We start from the raw sequence: 25,724 nt of genomic DNA on the forward strand, positions 1-25,724 counted from the left end.
GCAGCTACAACATCACTCTCAGACTATATTGCATCAGTATCAGAACTAGGGAATGATGCAAGCATAATTGTTGTCCCCTCACCCCGTAAAACCACACAAAATGCACAAGCACACGCACAATAATAATATATATGTATGTAACAGGCACTGGGCATGCTGCTGGCCTGGAAGGAGCTCCCAAACAAGCGGCAGGCAGAGGGGAACTGTGATCCCAGGAGTTAAGAGGAGGCAGTTATAGAGCTGAGATAGGGTGCAGTAGTTTAGGGATTGAGACAAGGGGCAGTGGTGGTCTTAGCTAGCCTGGGAGCAGGGTGCAACCAGGAGCCAAAGAGGATGCAGGCCCAGGGGCAGGAGCAGGGCAGAGTGAATGGTAGCATCTGCAAGGCTAGGCATGGTGTAAGAAGCGGTTGCAGTCATGTAATAAGCCCTTACGGTGCTGAGTACCAGCACCTAAACAGCAGCATCGGATCAGGGATCCTTGGGTAGCCTTCCTCTCCAGGGATTTAATAATAACAAGGTGTGGCAGGTGAGGTGAAGGGGAGCAAGCCTGAGAGACAAGGGCAGAGCAGGAGCTAAGTGCCCACCTATGGGACCAGCACCTGCTACTATGTACAAATAAAGAGTAAAATAATATTTTATTTCTTCTTCACTTATCACTACTATTGGAATTTCATCTTTTACGCCTTCCTCTCTTCAAATTCATCAATAAGCTGGTCTAAAGTTTCCTAGCTATCCCATTTTCAATAGACAGTATTGCAACCATGAAGCCTTTCTTGTTCCATTGTACTATGCACTTCATTACTCTGAGTTTTGAGAAGGAATGTTCAGCACTTGATACTGTTAGGGGGATGGGAAAAAAAAACGCAATTGCCCTATATACAACAGAAAAACCTGATGACAAAGCACTGTTATCAACTATCAATAATTTAGCTAAATCTTCCACTGTAAGTCACCAAAAATTTCTTATGTTAGATATGCTCTAAATTCATGCAGTTGTCTAAGCAAGGTGACAGAAAAGTCCCTATTTGTGTTGTTTCACTCGTTTTTTAATTTCTTAGCACAGCTCTTCTACCCCGCTGTTGGAATCCTGGTCTGCCATGTGAGTAACCTGAGCCCTATTCCTGGGTGCGCATGTAACTACAGCTATCAAGGCACCCGATGTCCAGACTCAGGCTGGCCTTTGGCTTCTGTTTTAATGGTTTAAGGGGGGATGCAAGGTCTGGGCAGCCTCTGCTCCTCTGTGCTTCTGCCTAGGTGTACACGTGGAAGGTCTGGGTGACCTGTCACACACAAACCATGATCCAGAAGGATCATTGGTTGTTCGCCACTAGTGCTACTACAGCTTTTCAACAGTTGCTGATACAAGTGTTTTCAGTGGAGTTAAATTTTGTAACAATTGTATCCAAACTACAAAAACAACGATAAAATGATAAAACCAATATTAGCATGGTGAAGAAATGTGCTTGTTTTGGCTAATTTTGCAGACCGTTTCAACTCTTCCTTCTTTTCCTAATGCTTTTGTGCCCCACTTTGTTTAGGTGGCATTCTCAAGAATAGTTAGGCTTGGCAGGATTTGATCTTTATTAGTAAACGTTGATAAATGTCGATTTCATCTCACACAGACCAACAAAAATATTTTCATTGTTAATAATCAAAATTTATAGAAAGGGGATGTAAGAAAAATGATGGCTGATGGCGTGTGTGATGATGACAGAGGGAGCAATCCTACAGAACTGTGCTGATGGCAGTTTGGACTGGAACTCCCAGAAACCCCAGGGGACTGGGAACAAAGGAAGAGGAAGTGACAAAGTGGATGAGGGAGCTACAAGCAAGTGGAGCTGGGACTGACAGCTAGAGAGCTACCCAAATCATGGCAAAAGTGCACTGCTCAACAGCTCTTTTCACCTTGCTTTTACTGCCATGTGTTCCCGCCCCCTCCTCCCCCACCGCTGATTGCACCCATTGGCCCCACTGCTTGCAGCTCACTGACAGACCAGGAGGCAAAAACCGTGGTTTTAAATGTGCTGTGGTTTTTGCCATATAAATGTGTGTGCTGTTTGTGTATATGCTGTGCTTCAGGGAAAAAAGGGGTGAAAACCTGGCTCTTCCCAGCAGGGGGCCAGGGCTGCGCTTGGGGTGGATGGGGGCAGCGCTGGGTGTGGGGGGGTGATGACTATGCAGGGCTACAGCCACCTCCGAATTCACTGTAGCCCCCACTCTCAGCACTGCCACCACCTGCCACAAGCGCAGCCCTGGCCCAGCCCCTCTGCTGGGAAGAGGCTGGCACTGCCCCTGGCCCCAGCCTACAGTGGCAGCCCACTCTCACCCCATACACAGATTCAGGGGGCCTGTGCCCCCCATGGCTCTCCCAGGGGTGCACGCAGCGGCAGAAGCCCCCTCCCCGGACGAACTGCTTGCAGTTCTGTCCCATACCCAGTCCCAGCCGCGCTCCCTCTCTTACCACAGGGGCCTCAGTCTGACCCCTTTACTGCTTTTCCCTCCCCCCACAACAGACTTACCAGATGGACGCTGCTGTCCAGGCTGCCTATCACCAATCAGATTGGTATCCGCCGATATAGCTTGTTAATAATCAGCCATTGGCATCGGCCCAAAAAAGCCTTTATTGGTGCACCCCTGCAAATTTAATATTTAAAGATGCACCCAATCCCCTAAATACACATAAAGACATATCTATCAAGAACGTTCCCTGAACTCAAGTCAATGTCCATGGGCATCTTGTGTTCTTTTCTTCTCTACCTCTCAGCCTCTGACAGTTCTTTTGTTTCAGTCAATGTTAAGCTTTTGTTTTTTGTCATCTCTATATGCTGTATTTATCAAAATCCAAGACAAACCTGAATTTAGGATGATCCCCCCAGTAGTTAGATTTTATACATGGAAAAATTATGAATTTGTTAACATTTCCATGTATTGAATCTAATTATTGGATGGTCATCTTAATTTTTTCTCCCCTTGCTGCAGTGTGAAAAGCAGTGGCAGTGGGGCAGGTGGTGAGGTAGCAGGTGGAAAGTGCTGTGGGGCAGTGAGTGGTCCTCCACACCACTCATCCTCCCTGCTGCCTGCCTCACTTTGCCTGCATGCCTCAGCACCTGCCCCCAATTGCAGTGCCTGCCCCCTGTGACTTGCCCCCCCCCCATGCCTAGCTTCTCTCCCAGTGCCTGTCCACCCCCGTTAGTTCCCTCACCATGTCTCCTTTTCCCATCGTATGTTGTAGAAACTTCCCAGCCAATGGTGTACCTAGGGTGGGATGAATGGGGCAACTATCTTAGGTGCCAACTTGAGGAACAGTGGCAGAAAGTGAAAAAAGGGCAACCGGAAGCCACCACTGCTCCTGTGCCCTGGGCACCCAGCTGCATCCCTAGGTACTGCTGCTAACTGACCACACTCCCTCCTAAATTTGCCTGCTTCTATACCATAAACATGTTTTGATTGTAAATGGTGTGAGATACCATCCGTATAGGATTTTTAAATAATTGTCTTTTGTTTTCATGCAGATGGATATGTGAGGACTACTGCTGTCTCCCATTCTTCAGCACTAATTTCTGTTCCTATGTCAGCAGGCCATTTTGTCATAAACAATATTAGTTTCTTCTATATTTCTATTTAAAATTGCTTTACATAACAGACAGTAGGCTTGTGTGTTTCTTAGGTGTGACCAATATTTTCTCAAATGTTGTCAGCTTTCTACTGAGGTTTACTACATGGCCTTAATTTTAATAATATCCCATTTTAAATACAAATTAATCAGCTTACAAAAGGCATAGGAAACAAACACAGTTTCTGTAATCATGAGCTCCTGACAGGAAAAGCTTCCTGAAAACATAGCAAAATTAAAATATGACTATTTTATAAGAAGCAAAAAGCTGACATTCTTTTGTCATTGGAACTGAAGATAAACCACCTATTGATTCCAGTGGGAGCAGAAGTCCCTAGATTCTGTAAAGGAATGGAATTCCAAGTACTTTAATATCATTATCAAATCAGCAAACCAGACTCTTGGGGTTGTTTTTGCAGACAGTTTATTGAGCAAGCTGTATGTGAAAAGACACCTAGGAAATCAGCCATGTAAAACATAGAAGATCATGGTAACATTGTTTTATTTAATCAAAATCAATATTTCCATGGAAAAATCTATTTTTCCAGGAAGTCCTAGATTGCTTGGAGTTGTAAAACAGCCAAGAAAGCTTCAAACTGACAGGGATTTATTTTATTTCATTTTATTCTTACAAATTAGCAAAATTTTCTGCTGGGTCTGAAGTTGTACACCTGCAAAGGATAAATATGGAGCAAATCATCTACTGATATAAAACGTGTACACAATTTACAATTTCAGCACAGCTGTATCAATTGACAGAAGCAGAGAATTTGGTTCACATGAGTTTAAAAGGTATCTGAACTTGTCTGTGGTAAAACTCCTAGCAATACCCATAGGAAGTTAGGCCCTCCACTTTCTCCTGAGAAGGATAAGTCAAAGATAGTATTTATTAAACCAGCATGCCAAGTGAATGTCACCATTTTAAAAATAGTAAATAAATTGTGCTAAATAACAGTGTAATGTGATTCTACAAAGATGTGTACGGGCAGGGACAGATCCAAGGGGGTGCAATTGTACTTCCCTTTGATCCCTGTTCCACCAGCATTTCTTTTGTAATTTTGCTGTATGTTAGCTATTCCTGGTAATGTCTGACAGTGAAGTATTGGAGTCACTGTCAAGACACTCAAGAAGGCTATAGTTTGTTTTATGAATGTGAATAAGAGACATACATTTAGCTATAACCACTACACGATTAATTACATTATATATTTTTTAATTCTTTTGCCTAGTTTGTTGTATTTTTTTAAACTTTATAAAATCTAGCAAATTAGTGCATATTCCAATAGTTATATTTGTTTTTGCTTTGGTCTTAAACAGAATAATATGATGTTCCCCCACCAGCATATTAGTAAAATATCTAGTGTCTCTTTAATTGGAGAAAAATGTGTGATATGTGATGATGTGCCACACCATTTGCACCCACCTTTTCAAAATCCTAGATCCACCCATGTGCACAGGTACATAAAGTTAAAAATATATGCTAGTGCCTGCAGAATACAGAAGAGGTTTGTTCACAAAAGATTCTATACTTATTCTGTGTAGCGATTCTAGTTTTTACACTAGTTTTAGTCAGATTATAATTGGCTGCATCATCCCCTTGAGATCCAAGCACAGAGCAGAGCCTCTACAAATTGGTCTCCCTTGTAATTAGCAGAACTGTAGTTATTTGTGTCTGCTGTGTTGTTTCATCCTTTTCCAAACCACACTGAGGGCTCTGAGGGAAAAGGGGATCATACTATAGGGAAAAATGAAGGCTGCATGGTCGTGCTTTTTCTGTGGAGTGACCAATGGACCCCTGTTGTGAACAGTCGTTGACAGGGAATTGGCAAAATTGAACTTGGTAAGCAATTGCCAGAGCCAGTGCAGAAGCCCAGGATCCTACTATGGATTACCTGGTCCTCTCACAGAGCCACAAAATTTTAAGTTCCACAGCCTTTTCTAACAGGAGGTGAAATTCATGCCCACAGTCAGCTGATGCAGAGGTTTATTTTAGTGACTTGATCTCCTGAAATTCTTTTTCTGTGTGCTTTACCATGGTAAAGTGGTAAGACCAAAATGGTAACGCCTTTGGTTAATTCAGCTTTCATTGTAGTTTATGGCAAAAACTTAATTGACACCATTAGACCAGAACTATATCATCTGGTTGCAAAATTAGAAGGCACGAAGTCTCCCAAAGGGATTAACTCTCATTGTCTTCACATGAAAGAAAAGATACATACCTTGCAGTAAACAGCCAGAGCTCTTTAGGGTCCAGCTTGAAGTCATTGGGAGTCCATAAGGATTTGCCTGAGTTCAGATTGTAGGATCAGGCTTGAAGGTGGTACTGAGCCATCAAGATGCTTTTACAAGTTGACAGTATGAGGGCAATCACCTGCATATGACTGTTTGGTATTGACCTTGTGAAACCATATGCCTGAGTACCAGTTTCTCTTGGTTTGCTGTTCATAATCTTTAGGTTTCTACAAGCAGTCCCTGCTTATACTAGACAGAAGTAAGCAAACACTTACTCCCATGACCAAACCCTCACTTACAAGTTGCTTTTAGGGTTTAATCTAAAGCCTTTTGAAATCAATGGATAGATTTTGACTAATTCCATTGAGCTCTGGATCATGCCCCTACTCATCAAGATAGGTAGAGCAATAATGACATTAAAAAGTTTGAACGACAGCTAAAATGTTGAATTTGGCATATAAAAATTTAGGCTAAAATAGAAAATTGGTATAGTACTACTTTTTATATCGGCTTTATTCTTTGTAAATAGATTCAGTATGACAACTTACAGAATCAGGCCTTAGATGCTGAATGCGTAGAAAAGTATTCTTTTCTGGATCACAAGGTTTTAAGATTGAAGAAAAATATAAAGAAGAGTAAATTAAATGCCTAAATTACAGTTACACCATTTTATATTGTGATGGTGCATTTGAGTCAGCTAACTGACTTTCATCTGAACCATTCTCATTTTCATCTATCAGCTCATAGATGGTATTCCTTTCTCCCTCTTCCTTTTTTTTTTTTTGCTTTAATTTGAAGATTCTGAAGCTCAGCATAATCATAAAAGGGAACTTTTTCACATCTCTAGTAAGGCAAAGCTCATTAAATTATTAGTAGCATTAGTCAGTATTTTTACAGTGCCCAAAGTAATAATTTATGATGATTTTACAATGCTCAAAGGTGTCATAGGTGGTTTGCAGAACAATTAGACATGAGCTGCCCTGAAGAGCTTGGTTTATAGTTGTAAAGCAGACGTGACAGCAAGGGTAACAAAACATAGGAAGGGAAGGAAGTAGGAAGGAAGCCTTACAGCATGGGGACTGCATGATTGGTATAGGCATGTGAACACGCACGCATACCTGGATCAGTTGCATAGTTTTATATTGTCTTGGTGCCAGTCTGATAGGTATTTCTCTGATGCAGCACAACTGCAGGATGAATGAGGATAGAAGGTAAGGACTTGCTAACTCATGATGTTTATCTGGAAGATGAACTGAAACTGCAAATCACCCTGAAGGATAAACTGCTCCCAACACAGAAGTGACATTGGGTCTAGCTTGGGTGGATCTCAACGGGTCTTAAGAAAGACAAAAAGCATTGCTACAACAAATCTCCCATCAAGCAGAGAGCAATCCTTTGTGATCTGTGCTTTACAAGAGGCAAGTGAAACCCTGCAGTCCCTTCTTGGGAACAACCCGCATTGGAGTTGGGAATCACCTGGCAGCACAAGGGAGGCCAGGGACACCTCAGTAAAGGGCTCTGTCAGGTCACGGGGTGGGGTGAGGTGTGGAGACCGTGTATCCTAGTAGGTATCTTAGTAGGTGGCACTTGGGGGTGCTTGTACACGATGCAGCATTTAATCCTCATTAATTTTCCATGTCATAACATTTGGGGTTATTAGGGTTGCCAACTCTGCTTAAACCTATTCTGGGAGGTGGTGTGCCCTGAAGCACTGCGAAAAGGCCTGCGTGCTCGCCTGTATCCGTTACGGATTACTGTGCGTAGACATTAGCGCCAGGAAGGCGAATGCACATTACTATTCCATTTAAAAAAACCCGCTGGACAAGCCGGATTCAATGTTTATCATTTATTTTAATGAAATAAATGGAACCTATCTTTTATCTCCTAGGTGGCTCTTAGCAGTCGCCTGAAGACTTCTATTTCATGCCTCGAGACTCCAGAGCAATCTCGGAGGCTTGGCAAGCCTAGCTCCTACAAGCCATGGTTCTCACTCAGGTATTGCCAGGTCTTTTGAGGGGTGCAACAGGAGGTGTGAGGGGGTCAACTTGGCGTGAAGGGTAAGTGTGGTGCGTGAGGTGATGTGGGCTGAGGACAGGCACTATAATAAGCGACTCATTCCAACAGCCTGCCCCTCACCCACCCGGGCTGCCCGGTGCTGCGCTGCAACGCGCCCTCAACCCCGCCCCTCCGCCCGCAGCCGTTGAAGGCATTTGAAACAGCCAATCCGGCCGAGGTGACCTCATCCCACCGCCCCGCCTCACGTGTCCCGCCTTCGGGCCCCACCACAACACCCACCCGCCAATGGCAGATCGGTTGGCAACTAGCGGCAGAGGAGCCCTCCAGTCACAAGCGACAGCACAACTAGCCCCCTTCCACAGGAAGCCGGCACGGGGCGGGGCCTCCAGGGAATCTCGCGTTGGACCAATGGGACTGGCGCTTACGGGGCTAACCCCGCGGCGGAGGCTGAGCAGCCAATGAGTGGCGTGTTTAGAGCGGCGGCTCGGGTTTTGAATTGGTGTTGGTGGCGGCTTATGGCGGTGGCGAGGGTGAGGAGCGGCGCGGGGCTTCGGGATACCTCCGTGCCGGTACCGGCGCCTCGGTGGAGCGGGAGCTCTTCCCTCGCTTCTCTCTCTCGGGCTTTTGGGCCCGGGGCTTCGGGGACCTGTGGAAGCCGGTCCCTGCAGCGAGGGAACCTCCGCCCTGGGACTTCTCCACTTGTGCAGGTGGCGGGGAAGGTGTCTGGGCTGTAGCCTGCTCGTCTAGAGGCAACGGGGATCGTGGTCGAGGTGATCCCTTTTATTAGACCAACTAGAGTTTTGCAAAAACAAAATACGGTTAATTGCAAGCTTTCAGATGCAAACACCCTTCTTCAGGCACTGGAAGAAAGGTTGGAAGAGTTCATTTTCTACCCGGGGGAGCTTTTCCAGTGTCTTCTCCGATGCCTGAAGAAGGGTGTTTGTACCCCAAAGCTTGCAATTAACAATTTTTGTTTGTTTGTTTTTTGCAAAAATCTAGTTGTAAAAGCAAATCAGGACTCTTTTCTTAGACCAAGTGAAATGAACTTTTTGAGGAGATCTCTTTCTCTCTGTCTCTATTTTTAAATTTTTTTATTCTGCATTGTCTATGCTGATACAATAGCATCTGTGTAGGTTTCCCTTGCTGACCACTGGGGTTAGGTTGCTGAAAGTTCCTGTGGTTGGCAAGACAAAACGTTCATGGTGGGGAAAATGGCAGGTGGTGGGCTGATGCGAGGCTATGGAAAACCGTGGTTACTCAGAACTGTATACTGTGGTAGCCAAAATATTATATGGGCAGTCCTTGGACTTAACGACCCAACTGGTTCCTGAAAACCATGTCTCAAGTGAAATGTTGCAACTCGGAACCAATTTTTTTTCCTCATAGGCAACAATGTTATAAATGGGGGATTGGTTCTTGAACCAAGGCCCAATACCCTGCTTTCACCAAAAATAACCCAGAATTTTGTACTCAGTCTATTATAGATGAGTAATATAGCTACGTTAATGTATTATATTGTAAATGGCAATCATATTGGTTTGGAAGGACTTCTTTGAGGTGACTTTGCTGGACTTTTTGAAGGGTTCTTGGCTGGAGTCTTCTCGGGAGTCTCAGCTGCAGGTTTTTCTGGAGTCTTCTCTCCTTTCTTAAAGAGAGTATCCAAGAAAGTTTGGACAGATGTTCTCCAGGGAGATGAGTGACGCAGCAAACTTGTTTGCTGGTGTTGTGTCGCATCGGATCAAGTGTTGTAAAGTCGAAACTGATGTCATAAAGTTGAAACAGAGTGTCAATTTATAAATGCTGTAAGGCAAAACTTTTATAACTCGGAACATTTGGAAGTTGAAGGCTGCCTGTATAGAATATTAAGCATGGATACTCAAAACGGTGGTTGGCATAACCATGGCTGGCAAGGGGAACCTGTATTTATGTCAGTTCCTGATCTCTTCACTGTCAGGTATCCCCGTGTGCACTTAGTCACACAAGTGATTAATCGTGGGGAAATGGCTGTTTTTTAACACCATTTACAGAAATGTGCTGTTCTTCAGTTGGGTAAATCCTAGATAATGACTAGCTGGGTCTAATTGGAGGAACTCTTCCCGCCTCCCCTTCTCCTTATCGTGCAAAAGGTGTGCAGGGATGACTTAGTTCTTTTGTAACACTTGATAAGTCTTGGGAAGCATGATGAAAAAGAATGAGTTTCTTGAATAATGTACATCTGGGAAGGGCTGTCTCTAAAACCATCGAGCATGACAATTGTTAGGGAGAAACTCCAACTGGGAGCTAGATAAATCTGGGCAGCTCATTCAGGAGATTTTGAGTTGTACCGAGGTGTTCTGCACAGAACATCTTTTCCTCTTGAGACTTCCCTGGGATAAAAGTAGGGAATATTCCTCCTCCCCCCACCTTTACTTGTGACCATCTGTCTGTAACCAAATGTAAGTAACACGGCTAACCTAACTCCTGAGCCTCTTTTGATTTGTGATGAACAGTACAGCTAAGTTTTCCCAACTATGCAACTTCTTGAGTCATAAAATCAAAATAAGTCGTTGAAGTCCTGTGTCTCATGACTGAAGCTTTTTTTTTATCTCTCTCTCTCCCCACTCCCCACCAGCAAATTAAAGGGAGCACTTTACCCCAATATCCTTAACTATCAGGGTATATACTCTCTAAATTCCATCTTGCTAACAACTGGATGACTTTTGTTGTGAGCGAGGTAATCTGTTAATCCAAATTAAACTGAATGACTCATAATAATTATCGTGGCTACAACTATTTTATCATGCAAGTGGGATTTAAGTTGGACTCGATGATCTCCCGACGTCCCTTCCAGCCCTGATGTATATTTGTAGAGATTTGGCTTTTAGTAGGCTAAGACTATTTCTGACTCTTACTCTTTACTTGTAGTAGGAGTTGAACTCTTACGACTCTGAGTCATTTAAATTTAAGTAGATAAATTTGTTTTGCAGCTCCTGAATAGAGAAACACCGACTTGATCATGGCTGACAACAGTACGCTTGTGTCTGATGCAGGGAAGAGTCTCCTGGCAGATTCCTCTGTTCTGGATTCAAAAATTGCAGAAACCTCTAAGGAGACCATATTTACTGGATCTACTTCAGATCATGAAGGTAACAAGAAAAGCTACCTGATACTACCAGACTTGTACTGTGTTTGAAGGCTGTTTCTTAATAGAAAGATAGTGCTTGTGGAAAGCTATCAGTCACCAGAAGTGTTTAATATATCCAGAGGGAAGTAGTGAACAGGCACTACCATTTCTGCTGCATTTACAGCTATGTTAGAAAAAGACCAACCTCATGCTTGATCACATTGCACTAAGTGCCAACTAGGATGTCCGTTAGAGTGTCAGTTTGTGACGTGGATGCTGTTAATAGGCATCAGTTTAAAAACTCAGTTTACAAGCTGGGGAAGGTATTTTGAGATTGGTTGCCTAGGTTTTAATGAGGTCTACCCATTTGAATTGGGACCTAGAATTGGAAGGAGCTTGCCTGTTACTAGTCTTCTGAAATGTTCAGCTTCCCTGTCCCTCTGTGTGAGGGAGACTTCTGTAGGTGGAGCGTACTCTGCCTTTTACAAAAGGCACATAAGAAGTACCATACTGGGTCAGACCAATGGTTCATGTAGTCCAGTATTCTGTCTCTGACAGTGGCAAAAGTAGATGCTGTAGGGCAGGGGTGTCAAACATAGACCTTGCAGGCTGGATCTGGTTTTCAGAACCCCACTATCTGGTTCTGAGTGTTTCCTAAGGGTCTAGTCACACCACAGCCACATCATGGCCCGTGTAGGTCTGTTGCTACTCTCCGGTCTGAATCGGGCCCACGAGCCCCTTGGCTGTCCTTGTTCCTCCAGCCTTCCTTATCTGCTTCAGCCAGTCTGGGATCCATACTGTGTGTGGCATAGAAATCAGAGTGGCCAGTTGCTGTCTGGTCAGAGTGGCAGCAATGATGTGCATGGTAGCCACTCCAGCTGGACTATGCCACATGCAGTACCTGCTTTGAGATGTGTGCTGCACTCGGCACCTGATCCAGCTGCACCCTCCAGACTGTGCTGCATGTGGTGCTTCCTTTAGTCACTCTAGGATCTGTGCTGCACACACTGTGGGTCCCATACTAGTTCGTATTTGTCTAGGCCCTTTTTGAACCTGGCTATGCTATCTGCCTCTGCTGCCTCCTGTGGTAATGAATTCCACAAGTTAACTATGAGTTGCATAAAAAAATCACTTCGTGGTAGTTTTAAACCTGTTGCCTCCTGATTTCAGTGGGTGTTCTCTAGTTCTGGAGTCTGATACTTAAAGATATACAATCATAGAAAATTAGTTCTGAAAGGGACGTCAAGAGGTCATCTAGTCCAGTGTTTCTCAACTCATGGGTTGCGACCCAAAAGTGGGTGTCAAGAATATACGAAAGGGTTGTGAAAAAACTTTAAAAAACGGATCGACAAACTTTAAAAACAGATTCTTCTTTAAAGGAGAAAAACCTGTTTCCCCTTGCAGGCTGGCAGAGTACAGGACTGCGAGGGGCTGCTTGGGGTTGCAGGGAGCAGGAGGAGGGTGATCAGGCAGGGGTTGCCACATGCATGTGTGAGTACACACATGTATGTGGCAGCCAAGCAGAGTGGCGAGCACCTCCTGCAGCTCTCTGCAGGAAAGTATCAGGGGCTGGGCATAGACAGCTTGTCAAAGGGGTGGTGGGGGGCACAGGTGACCCTGCCCGCCATCCCACCTCCTCTCTGTGGTAGAGCTGTGGCCTGAGGGGAGCAGCGGTGGTGGCTGACCCGTGGCAGCAGGGTAGAGCTGTAGTCTGGCGCATGAGCAGCTGGCGGCAGAAGAAGGCAAGGGCAGCGTGGCCCCCCTCTGTCCATTACTCCTTGCGCTGCTGGCTGATGTGGATGGTGTGGGGGTTCCAGTGGCAGTGGCAGCAGTGAGTCTTGCTGTCCCACTTCACCCTCCCGTGCTGAGTCCCGCATGCTGGGGTGCGGAGGTGGCTCCTACCTGTGCTGGTCCAATCAGGCTGCAGTCCTGTGCCCACTAGGTGTACAAATCTGTGGGGGGCCCATGTCCTGTCCCACACGCTAGGGGCAGGGGGTAGTGGATCAGGAGTGAGGGTCACCAACAGGGATGGGGTGGATGGGGGAGCAGTGGGCTGGGAGTAAGGAGCCAGGAGGCTGTTTTCTACTTGAACTATCTACTGGATTGGGACTGGCGATGCTTACAAATGGGTCCTGGTACAAAATAGGTTGAGATCTACTGATGTAGTCCAACCCCCTGCTCAAGGCAGCATTGTCCCCAACTATAATCCCAGCAAAGGCTTTGTCTAGCCAGGTCTTAAAAACCTTCAAGGATAGAGATTCCATGACCTCTCTGGGTAACCTGTTTCTGTATTTACTACCCTCCTAGTGAGAGTTTTGCCTAATATCTAACCTAAACTTCCCTTGTTGCAACTTGAGACCATTGCTTTTTGCTCTGCCATTGTTGTGAGCAGTTCAGCTCTGACCGCTTTGTAAACACCCTTCTGGTAGTTGAAGGCTGCTATTAAATCCTGTGCTCCATTTTCTCTTCTCCAGGCCAAATAACCCCAGTTCCCTCAGCCTCTCCTGAGAAGTCATGTCCTCCAGCCTCCTAACCATTTTTGAAGCCCTCCACTGGACTCTGTCCAATTTGTCTACATCCTTTCTGTAGTGGGGGCCCAAACCTGGACGCAGTACTTCAGGTATAGCCTCACCAATGCTGACTGGAGGGGAATAATAACTTCCCTTGATCTGCTAGCAGTAGTGCATGACATTGTTTCCTTTGAACTACAGGACTCTGCACTTTGTCCTTATTGAACCTCATGAGGTTCCTTTTGGTCTAATCCTCCAATTTGTCGAGACCTCTCTGAATCCTAGATCTACCCTCCAGTGTGTTTACTACTCCCCCCAGCTTGGTGTTATTTGTAGACTTGCTGAGGGTGCAATACTTCATCCTATCTTCTAGATCAGTGATGAAGATACTGAACAAAATCAGCCCCAGGACCAGCCCTGGGGCACTTTACTTGATACTGGCTGCCAACTAGACAACAGGCTTACTACCCTCTGAGCCCGATGCTCCAGCCAGCTTTTCTATCCTTCTTTACAGATTATTCATCCAACCTATATTTTAGCTTGCTTGCGAGAATGTTGTGGGAGACCTGTATCAAAAGCTTGGCTAAAGTCAAGGTACGTCACATCCACCAGTCTCCTGCATCCATGGAGCCAGTCATCTCCTTATAGATGGCAGTCAGGTTCGTCAGGCACAACTTGCCCTTGGTGAATCCATGCTGACTGTTCCTAATTGGGTGATCTCCTTCAGGTGATTAGTGAACAACAGTTTCTTGTTCACTTGGTCTACATCCTTTATGGTTTTATAGACCTCTCTCTTATTCTCCCTCAGCCTTCTCTGTTCTGAACTGAGGAATCCTAGCCTCTTTAGTCTCTTCTGGTTTTGGCAGCTGCTCCACGCTCTTGGCCATTTGGTCGCCCTTCTCTGGACCTTTTCTAATTCTACTACATCCTTTTTTTGAGATCAGGGCACCCAGGAAAGTATGCAGTATTCAAGAAGTGGGTGCACCATGGGTTTGTATGATGGCATGATAATCTTCATTTGTTTTCAACTCCTTTTTTAATGAATTGGCTTTTTTGGTAGCCACTGCATGCTGAGCTGACGTTTTAAGAGAACTGTCTATGATAACTTCAAGGTCTCTTTCCTGAGTCATCAAAGCTATTTTAGAACACAACATTGAGTGTTTTGTAGTGGAGGTTATTTTTCTCCATGTGCATTACCGTGACCTTGTCAACATTTGATGTTCACCTACCATTTTTTTTGCCCACTTACTTAGCTTGATGAATAGTAGTTAAATACAGCAGAAATTATATATTTTCTTTTTCCTGGTAGTTCCTATACAGGTATCTTCCTCCATCTGCTTGCTGTCATTTGCTTCCGGATCCTTAAAAAGAGGGCTATGTTCTAAAATTGTGGTAACTCTTAATTTGAGAAGCTGCTGAGGCATTGACAATAATACAAAAAATACTTTGTGTGTTCCTTTGTTATGGATGAACAAAGGTTTTAGTAGTCCTGATTAAACTGACTAGTTTCTATATCTTTTCTTTACTTATGCTCCTTATCACAAGAATGGGAGTTCCTTTTGTGTGAATTGTGGCCCATTCATCACCCTGCTGCTGCTACAGTGTCAAAAGTTTGCTTTGCTGGGGAAGGCTAGCAAACAACAATACTCCTGCTGTTAATTGTTCAGCAGTGTTTGGGTTGACTGTCTTCATTTAAAATTTCAGCTATATCTGTGGATTTATTTCTATCTTTTTTTTTTTTTCTGGAGGCCGCCAGGAGTTGAATTCAGGGTATAGATCTCTCATAGCCAGCATTTTCCTCTGAAGTAAGTTTCTTTCCTGCAGCAGACTAACCTAAAAATTCCACTATCAATGCTTAAGAGCAATGCTTGCTGGCATTCTTGGGCAGCTTCTACCTATAGCCTTAAGTACTGTTGAATTATACAGAATTTAAATTTGCAACATAGGATGCCAGCAATTGTATTTGAGCACCATTGTTTTAAAGGTTCTTCTTAATCTTGTGGCTTTATGGGCTTAGAGGAATCATGCGGGGCCCGTTCATGGGCTTGATCCTGTACACGGTCAGCACCCGGATCAGGCCTCACATGGCCAGATGTGGCCCCAGGCTGCAGCAGCACCCTTGGTTTTTTTTTTTTTCCCCTTCCATCCCCCATGCCCAATCTAGTGTGAAGGGCCATGCTGTCCAGCCCACAGGGCTTCCTATGGGTCTGGAAACTTGGCAGCAGAGGAACAACAATTTTAAGGCTGTCCTGCTTTCACACTGTCAAATTTTCAGACCTGTGGGGAGTGTTGAGGGCTGGATGGCAGCTTTGGCCAGGGGTTGAGGACCCCTCTATTAAAATATTAATTTAAATATAAACTCATATAGCTTTGTTATGCTGAAGCCTGCAGACAGCTTGGGGAATATGCTGCTGCTCATGATCTCCTGCACTTGCAGCAGTGTAACATTCATTTTGTATCTGTTCAGTTGACATGAGGGTGTTTGGAACCCAGTAAGTAATTGAAAGACTTGGGGTATACATGGAAGGGAGAGAGAGGCTAACCTCATTTTAGTACAGCTTGGGGAAGGTATGAGCAGCAGCAGAGGTGGATAATACTGGTATTGACTTGGTAGATGTTTTAAATGGCTAGAAAGACATCAACTTTTGGTGCAGGGGCTAGAGGGTTGTGTGTGTTTGCAGTATATTTTGATTTGGCTCTAGGGAACCTTGCACATTTTATATTAAATTCCTTTTTGAAAGGGACTCTTGAGTATTCAGTTGATTTATTTGGTGCCATTGTTTAGACTTGAAAAAGTTGCTTGATTTTTTTTGTTCTTTATGGCAGTGGTCACAAACCTTTTTTTGGCTGTGGGTGGGGTGACCCAGCTCAGGTCAGAAGTGGATGGGCAGAAGCTAGGACCCAGCTGCCTCTGTTGCTGCTTCTTGCAACAGCATAGAGAAAATTTCTGCTGCTGCTTGCTGAAGGTGCAAGGATCTGTGGACTGGATCAATTGGCACTGCTGACCTGCCCTAGGGAAAAATACATTGGGTGCAAAATAGGGATGTGAAAAACAGACTGACTTTTATGACAAAGTCAGTAGCCTGACGCTGTGTTCCTTTGTACCAGTCCTTGAAGGTTTGATAATCCCTTGTTCTCTTCCTGTTTGTGTATGAAAGGCAAAAAAGGAATAACTTTTTCAGGTCTGTTAGCATTTTATGTATTGGATATGTTTATGCTGATTTTTGTAACATGGGAAAGTGGAAAGTTATTTTCAAAGAATTAGGAATGACATGCTCTTAAAAACAATGACAAGTAGAACACCTCTTCTCTTTGTCCTTTCTGTCAGCTTGTGGTGGTGGATGTGTTGGAAGTCTGTGACTTATCTGGAAGTCTCCTGGAGTAATGAACCTAGTTTGTAACACTTGGTGGGGAATGTAGTAGTGGATAGGCAGCAGTGACCATGAGATGACTGAGTTCAGGATCCTGAGGAAAGGCAGGATGGAGAGCAGCAGAGTAGGGACCCTGGACTTGCTAGCAGAGTTTGACTCAGTTGGGGAACTCATGGGTAGGATCCCCTGGGAAGCCAGTCTGAGGGAGAGAGGTCTAGGTAGCAAGGGGAGGAACAGGGAAAAGTGTGGGTTCCTTGCTGAATGGGGGAGGCAACATTGTGACAAGATGCAGAAATGGCTGAAGTGCTCAATGCCTTCTTTGCCTCTGTCTTTATGGGCAAGTTCAGCTTCCAGACTATGGACAGCATAGTTTGGGAAGTGGTCAGTAGCCAACTGTAGTAAAAGAACAAGTTAGGCACTATTTAGAAAAATTGGACATAAAACTTGGGGCTGGACAGGATGCACCCAAGGGTGCTGTGGGAGTTGGCTGATAAGATTGCAGGCCAGAGCCACTGGCCTGCATTCTTGGAAAACTCACAGCAATCAGGAGAGGTCCAGGATGATTGGAAAAGGCAAATGTTGCCCGTATTTAATAAAAGGGGAAAAAGGAGGATCAAGGGAACTACAGACCAGTCAGCCTCACCTCAGTCCCTGGAAAAATCATGGAGCAGATTCTCAAGAAATCCATTTTGAAGCACTTGGAGGAGGAGGAGAAGGTGATTAGGAACAGTCAGCATGGATTCACCAAAGGCACATCATGCCTGACCAACCTAATTGCTTTCTCTGATGAGGTGACTGGCTCTGTGGTTGGGCGGGGGTGGGGAGACTGGTGGATGTGGTATACCTTGATTTTAGCAAGGCTTTTGATAAGAGTTTCCCACAGCATACTTGCAGGCAAGCTGAGGAAGTGTTGGCTAGATGAATGGACTGTAGGGTGGATAGAAAATTGGCTGGGACATTGGGCTCAGAGGGTAGTAATCAATGGTTTGATGTCTACCAGTTGGCAGCTGGTATCAATTGGAGTGCCCCAGGGGTTGGGTTTGTTCAATGTCTTCATCAGCGACCTGGAAGATGGGATGGATTGCACCCTTGGCAAGTTTGCAGATGGCATCAAACTGTGGGGAGTAGTAGATATGCTGGAAGGTAAGGCTAGGATTGACAGAGACCTAGAAAAACTGGAGGATTGGGCAAAAAGAAGGTTCAACAAGGACAAGGGCAAAGTCCTGTACTGAGGACAGAACAATCCTATGCTCTGGTACAGGCTGGGGGCCGACTAGCTGCACAGCAGCTCTGCAGAAAAAGACCTGGGGGTTATAGTGGACCATAAGATGAATATGAGCTAGCAGTGGGCCCTTGTTGCCAAGAAGGATAATGACATACTGGGCTGCATCGGTACGATTGTTGTCAGCAGGTCAAGGGAAGTGATTCTTCCCCTCTGTTATGCACTAGTGAGGCCACATTTGGAGTACTGTTCAGTTTTGTGCCCCTCACTACAGCAAGAATGTAGACGCATTGAAGAGAGTCCAGTGGAGGGCAACAAAAATGGTTAGGGGACTAGGGTATCTCCTAAGGAGAGGCTGGGAGAACTAGGCTTATTTAGTCTGGAAAAGAGGAGACGGAGAGGGGATTTAATAGCAGCCTTCAACTACTTGCAGGGGGGTTCCAAAGAGGATGGAGCTGGACTGTTCTTAGTGGTGGCAGATGATAGAACAAGGAGCAACAGTCTCAAGTTGCAACAAGTTAAGTTTAGGTTAGAGATCAGGAAGAATTTTCTCACTAGGAGGGTAATAAAACACTGGAGCAGGTTACCCAGAGAAGTGGTAGAATCTCCATCCTTGAAGGTTTTTTAAGACCCAGCTAGACATGGCTTTGGTTGGGATGATATAGTTGGGGATGGCCCTGGCTTGAACAGGAGGGTTGACTACAGTTAAGTACAGATGATCAGAAAGCCCAAGGATGAATTGATTTGGTCTTTGTAGGTTACTCTAAACAGCAGAGATTAAACTGAAATGGAAGTGAACAGATATCAGGAAATGTGGGCCAGAAGCCAGGGAGTGCTAGAGTACCTTTCTCTGGCATGTAGCCAGCATGGACTGTGTGTTTTCCTCTTCCTACTGCCCCCAAGATCTCTGGGTTTTGTAGCCCAAATTGACAGCAGCAGGACTCTGCAGGATTGCTCATCACTTCCTCTTCCTGCTTCCAGGTACCTCTTGGATTTCTAGTCCACAGTCACAGCCCCAGCAGTAAGTTTGAGTGGGGGGAAGGGGTGTTTAACTCCCATCCCTGACCCCAGTCCCCAGCTGGGGGTTGCCTGGGGGGGCAGTCCTGTTTGGCCCCCCCCATCCTTCCTTGCAGACTGGGCTGCATCTCCTGCCAGACTTGCCCCCACCCTCCTTGTCAGTCCGCCCTTACTGCTCCAGCTAGGGAGCAGAGAGGCAGGGCCACTTCTGCTGTCTAGAGCAGACAGCACATCCCAGCCCAGTGCTGCAAACCGTGCTGGGGGCTGTGATTTCACTTGAACTAGGACGGGGTCTGAGACGGAAGTTTCATGAGCTGGTTTGTCCTAAATCAGTGAAGTCTGATACTACATTCAACCAGGTTCATCTTAAACCAGTTTCAGCCATTTTGAAACTGGCTTATAAGCACTGAGCTTCTGTTCTGTTGCAGGTTTAAAATAGTTTCTGATCACTTAAATCTGTTTGTGTGTAACTTCTGTCCCTAGCCCAGATGGGGTACCTTCCAACCCTAATTTTCTATGATTCTGTGTTCCAACTTTAGCTTTTTAAAAGCTTGATTAATGTTAGGGTGAAATGAACAAATTCTTAAACAACAACTTTTCTCTGCACCTCAAAGATTGATTCCACTTTGTAGCTGTAGCTGTTTCTGGTAACTGTAGGCCACCCTCGTGTTACTCTGCTGGAGGGTGTTTTGTGTGTGTTGAAATCTTTTCCCACTGAGGGGGGGAAAAAATGTACCGCTGATGGGCTTAAACTTTTTTGGCAAGTCAGTTAGTATCTCAAGCTTCCTTACCAGCGTTCCTGGTTTTCTCTGGTTTAAAAAAAATTCCCAGTTCTCAGATTTTGAAAAAGTAACCCAAAATCCACATTGTTCTGGGATCAAAATGAAACACTGCTTGTGTGTGTACATACAAGCATGTTTAGTTAGGCATGGGTAAGAATGTTTAGTCGTCATCTCCATGGTCCTGCTGCACGTCTTTGCAGGTAGATTAAATTGAGTCACTGATGCACTAATCAAATAGATACAAGCTTCTTGAGGCAATTTCTAGTCTTAAGAGTCAGGCTATTTTTGATTGACACTATTTAAATCAAAGTATATTGGCAGGATAGCATTATACAAGCAGCCTCTTTCCCTAGGTTATGGCTTTTTTTCCCTTATTGAAAATGAATGTTCCTTGTCTTTACCCCTGAACAGAGGAAATGCCTCAGATTGTAACCCGAGTGGCTTTGGTTCAGGAAGCTGGGAAACATGAGGCACTCTTGAAAGCTTTGGAGGTATGTAACTTTATGATAAAGTAACCATTATAATAGGACAATGTTCTAATATATTTGCAGTATTTAATTTAATCTCATACCAAAGTTCTCCTCTCCCACAGACCATTAAGATAATGGAAGTCCCAGTTATAAAGATAAAGGAAAATAGTCCTGGTAAATCGGAAGAAAAACTAATAAAAAGTATTATTCATATGGTATGTCAGGCATTTATGCTGATGTGATTGCATGCAGCATGCTGCACTACCTTGGGACTAGAGAGTATAAACACTTTGATTTCTGGTACTTGGACACAATAAAGGCACAATAGAAGATGTTTGCTGTGGTGTAGTGTGAAGCTAGTTGAGTAGAAACTTGTACTAAATTTGAAACCTGCCATTTGATTAAATAGCTGTCCTGAACTCTTGAACTAACATATCTATGCTTAATGATGTGTTCTATAACTTAGGTATGGAATGATTAAATGAGAGATCCATCTACATACTTCTTAGTCAAAGCTTTCATAAGTTTTTCTACTATCAACCAACTTTATAACTGACTAAATACTTCAGCATATAAAGAACTGCCTTTAAGATTGCTGCATGAACTATTCTGTAAGGATTCTTGTTTCTTCAAGTGGAGGATTCTGAAAATAGGCTTGGATCTAATGCCTTAAGAGAAAAAAATGGACTCTATTTAAGCCTTCAACAATTTTTAAGCGATAATTTTGTGTAGCATAAAACACTGCTGCCTAAATGTTCTTGCTTCTGCAGCTTGTAGTTAAATTGTTTCAAGATGGATCATTTTAATTCTTCAGATGCCCTGAAGAGAAAGATACTGTTCCCCTTCATACAAAAATTTATCTAGAGATAAATCTTGCATTTAAATTGGTATGAAATACCCTCTTCAGAGTGGCAACCCAATTAATACTAGCATGGATGCTTTTGACTCTTATAGTCTCTTTTTATATTTCAGAATCTGAAATTGCTTTAGGAACTTGGACAGAGATAATCGCTATTTCATTGCTGACCAATAGACCTTGCTATATAGCAGGGGTGTCAAACATTACACCTCTGTATCTGGCCCACTGGGTCACTAGCACACCACTGGAAGCTTGGAGGATGGGGCAGGGGGATTGGTCATGGGCTACTGTGGAATTTGGGGCCTTTTGACCCTACTGGTCTTAGCCATTGGTGACAAATTTGGCTTGCTGCTGCTGGACCTCTCCTGCTACCAGAACGCCCCTGCCTCCAGACCCACTGCTGCTTGACCTCACTTATCCCAGACCTGCTGCTGCTGTGGTAGCTGCTCCTTTGCAGTCCAGATCCAGCCTAGTGTCCCAGGTGAGTTTGACACCCCTGCTATATAGCTTTCACCAGTACTCCAAAACCTAGGCATTTCGTTTAAAATTGTCTTTGAAACTAAATTTCTCTAACACCTTAAAATAAAAATCCACCTAAAATTTAACACTAGTTACTCTGTATGTTGCATAAATGACACTTATTTTTAATACTGTCCAAAAAATCAAGGGAATTAAAGTGCCATATATAAAGACGGAATCGGTGGAAGAGTTTGGGGATTTTGAGTCTCCAGAGTTTGAGACGGTCTTCGTTATAGCAGACTTTCAAGATTCAGTCTTTAACAAGTTGTACAAGGCTGATTGCCGAATTCTTGGACCTCCAGTAGTACTTCGTTGTGCCCAAAAAGGAGAGGTAAGTGAAAGCAAACCATCAGTTCTTTCACACTGTTTGCAGGCAGTCTTCTATATGTTAATGTAGATGTAACGATGTGCATACCTTTTTTGTTCCTTGGTAAGAGCTTTAACTAAAACTGCAGTAAAATTCTCCTCATTACTGTTTATATAGCCAAAGACATCATGTTGCAGTGATGCAGCTATTCTGAATTTTGAACTAAGCAGATTCGGGGAAACTGAAAGCTCTGGCACATTTTCTCAGTGTAGAATCTTGACCATTGAGATGGAAATATTTGGCTTATGTAACTTTTTAAAATTTTTTTAACATCCCAAGTATCTGATTACATTGCTGTTTGTTTTTTGGAAGCATCAGGGCTGTAAATGTAAAAGGAACTGAAATCGGTCATATTGATTAATAAGTTTGCTACACTTCTCTTCCTGACCCATGTTGACATCTCTGGGATACTTTCCAGAAAAACACAGAGAAGTCTTTTAATGCTCATGCTCCTATATGGGATATTTAAGTAGAAATAGCTCATTCTGCAAAAGCATTCTTGAAAGCTATTCTTTTAATAGTGATTTATATTTAAAATATGACTAAGCTTTGTGGGTGTGTTACTACTTCTTCAGTTAATCACCTTTTTATTCCAAAACTAGCGTTAACACCAGAAGCAATTGCGGAATAGCTTATTTCACAGTACCTATTCTTGGCTGTTTCCTGTTATGAGCGTCTTCAGATCTACTTAATACTTAAAAGCTTTACTAGTATACAAAGAGTGGTGATGTTTATTGTTGTTTTAATTCTACAGTTGGGCTCTTACCAGTATGAGCAATAAATGTCTCTACTGGTGTTGCTTACTCCCTTGTCTACATAGAAATAAGTATATTGATAGAAGGGCCTTTTTTTTTTTTTTTAAATACTGGAAGGGTGGTACTGCTGTTGCTGTGTCGCTAGTATATCGACTGTACTAATATGTAGGGTATTACTGTAACTGATCTGGGCCAGTTGAAATTTTAATGTTGAGTATAATCTGTCCTTTCATTTGTTGCTGCCAATGCTTTTGGAAAATGTGCAGTAAAAAGTAGCATCTTCAACTCCTTCTTAGTTCTTTCCATCCTGAGTGGTGCAGGTGTTTTCTCCCTTCCTCTTTCAATAGCACCATTTGTAGACCTTTCTGAAAGGCATTAACTATTAAGAATGTCACTCTTAGACATCTTAATTAGCTTCTAAAACACAATCACATTGTATTTACTGATAGTAATAGCTCTAGTTTTGACAAGTGAAAATTGACATCTTGCATTCGAGACAACTTATGTTGATTCTTTTTTGGAAAATGCCTTGTTTTCCTTTAGTTCCGGTTGCTTCTAAATATCCATTATTAAAAAAAAAAAAAAAATCCTATACATGAAGATCTCTGCACTTCTGTTGCTTTCACATGTACTTTCTGCAATAAGAAAAAGCTTAAAATACAGCGCCTAATAACTGCAATTTCAAGTAACTTCTAGTGCATTTATATGAAACGCTCCATTTTGGGAGACTACATTTAAGGAGAGCTTTAATGGCAATATTGTGTGGTGTGCATGTGGAGGGGAGACGTATCTTTTAATGACTGGGTGGGAAATAATGGTTTGTAATGAGGGGTGGGGATTGTAAGGTCACATGACTAGGGAAAAGTTTCTACTACTACTTTGGCACAGGAGAGGGAATTCAGTCATTACACCAGTTCTTAGTTCAAGGCACAGGAGAAAACTTGATCTTGAATATATGTGCTATCCAATGGATTCTAATAGTTAATGTCTAACAGAACGACCATTTCAATTCTTTTTTTGAACCTTGATTCTTGTTTTAAATAAACTTGTACTGCATAGTACTGTAATCAACTATGTTTTGTTTCAGCCTCTGCCTTTTTCTTGTCGCCCACTGTACTGTGCAAGTATGTTAAATCTGGTGCTTTGCTTCACAGGATTCAGAAAGAAAGAAGAACTAGTAAGATTTCTATATCTATTTTCCTTCCCCCCCCCCCCCCCCCAGTAACCCGTGTACAGCTTTGTACTTAAAGTGATTCTTGGTTACATCGAGTTCAATATCTGACAACAACCATTTTGATTTTTCCAAATAGCAAATTAGATTCTTTTATCCACCTATGAATCTGTCCTACTCCTGTAGAAGGCAATAGGATTTGTTGGCTTGCATGGGAGAAAGATTAGACATTCTTACACCAGACACTCAAAGATTTTTTTCTCCATGTATAATTTCTGTTGAGGATCTCGGTGGTATCCCTGACTTTGTTAAGGTTCTCCCCTAAGAATGGCTTTTGTCATATGAAGTTAAATAAAGCATGAGTTTCATTCAGAACACTTGGAATTGTACTATCTTAATCTTATCAGAGCTAAAGTTAAGCAACATCAGTCATAAGTACTGAAACAGGCAAAATGCAAGAAAAAACATCATTTAAGTGACTTGACATAATCCGTATATTATATCCCTATCAGATGTTTCTGAATCAATGTTGTGGAATTGACCTGGTGTAGAGGTGTTAACGGCTGCAAAAACTGTAAGCTTGGAGTTACACAGATCAGAATTAATTGGAGAGATGGCAATCCTTTGGTCTCAATTTAGGTGTTGTGCCGCCTTCCCCCCCTCCCCCAAATTGAGTGTGCAATCAGTGTCTGTCTTTCCTTTTTGGGGTGGGGAAAGCTGAGCTGTTTGAACAATTGCCAATTCTAGCTACAGAAGTAATTGCATTTGAGTGGTTCATGACACCTGTCTGGAATTGGCTTAACTGCTTGCTATTTTTATGGGCTACTAAATACATGTTTGAGAGGGTGAAAAAATAAAGGAATTATATTCACATCACAATAGTGAAGCATGCACAACTAACTGTTAGTTGATGCCAATCTTGTATCGTCTGTTTAAAATAAATAAAAAAAAAAGACTTCCATAACACTAGCAATATAGGTTCATGGAGAAATACTTGCTTTTAATTTAGTTCTGTTATAGCTTGACCTGTGCATAACTGTTGGCCTTGGTATCATTTAGTACACATGTGACTTATTTAATCTTAATTGTAACTTTGATCTTTAGGTTAAGCTGGTGACCTTGGTTCATCATATGGGTGGAATCATTCGAAAGGACTTCAGTTCAAAGGTTACACATCTGGTGGCTAATTCTATACAAGGAGACAAATTCAGAGTATGTGGCACAAACTTTTCTTAATTCATACCTTGATTGACCCTCTAAATCATAACTTATGCTTAAACTGTGGTGTATGCACTTTATGAATTGAAATGAGTTCTTTCACAGTTGGATTTCAGCATATTTCTATCTTTTTAGCTCTAGGCTTTAAAAACAAGGTGGCAATTACAATTTTTTTTTAGCAGACAAAATATCTTTTTTGTCCAAAGGCCTTTTTGTTGAAGATGAATGCCACTTCTGAAAATATGCTTTTTTGCCTCATGTCACTTTAGTGTTAGAAACTATTAGTTGAAACTTCAGTGCATTTACCAGCCCTTTTATTGGTTTCTGTTTCTTACAATAAATAATAGAGCAAGCTTGTCATGTGGTACCAACATACTGGGAGAATGTGGTCCACTTAAACTTAGACACTACTGCGCTGTATGACTGGATTGGCCTTCACTGCTTATGGAAACCAATATATTGGTGCAACAGGCCTATGTTGGTGGAGCTATGTTGGCAG

The 25,724-nt window shown here is 43.2% G+C and overlaps 1 protein-coding gene across 6 annotated transcripts in view; it reads left to right on the forward strand.

Moving 5' to 3' along the window:
- The first annotated feature begins 8,251 nt into the window (after nt 1-8,251).
- The window catches only part of ECT2 (epithelial cell transforming 2), a 64,100-nt gene continuing 46,627 nt past the window's right edge, over nt 8,252-25,724 (forward strand). Inside the window, exons 1-7 of one of the 6 annotated variants that reach the window (XM_090051534.1) lie at nt 8,252-8,391; nt 10,828-10,986; nt 20,278-20,357; nt 20,459-20,551; nt 21,863-22,045; nt 23,924-24,013; nt 25,112-25,219. In XM_090051534.1, the coding sequence (XP_089907660.1) occupies nt 10,857-10,986; nt 20,278-20,357; nt 20,459-20,551; nt 21,863-22,045; nt 23,924-24,013; nt 25,112-25,219 (684 nt within the window). In that variant the 5' untranslated portion in view covers nt 8,252-8,391; nt 10,828-10,856. Of the gene's footprint in view, nt 8,632-10,827; nt 10,987-20,277; nt 20,358-20,458; nt 20,552-21,372; nt 21,677-21,862; nt 22,046-23,923; nt 24,014-25,111; nt 25,220-25,724 lie in introns of those variants that run through there. The other 5 variants (XM_090051531.1, XM_090051532.1, XM_090051535.1 and 2 more) reach the window with 5 other exon arrangements.

The sequence above is a fragment of the Crocodylus siamensis genome, chromosome 6 (genome assembly GCF_052110815.1).
Source record: "Crocodylus siamensis isolate JL-2025a chromosome 6, ASM5211081v1, whole genome shotgun sequence".
Taxonomy (NCBI): Eukaryota; Metazoa; Chordata; order Crocodylia; family Crocodylidae; genus Crocodylus; species Crocodylus siamensis.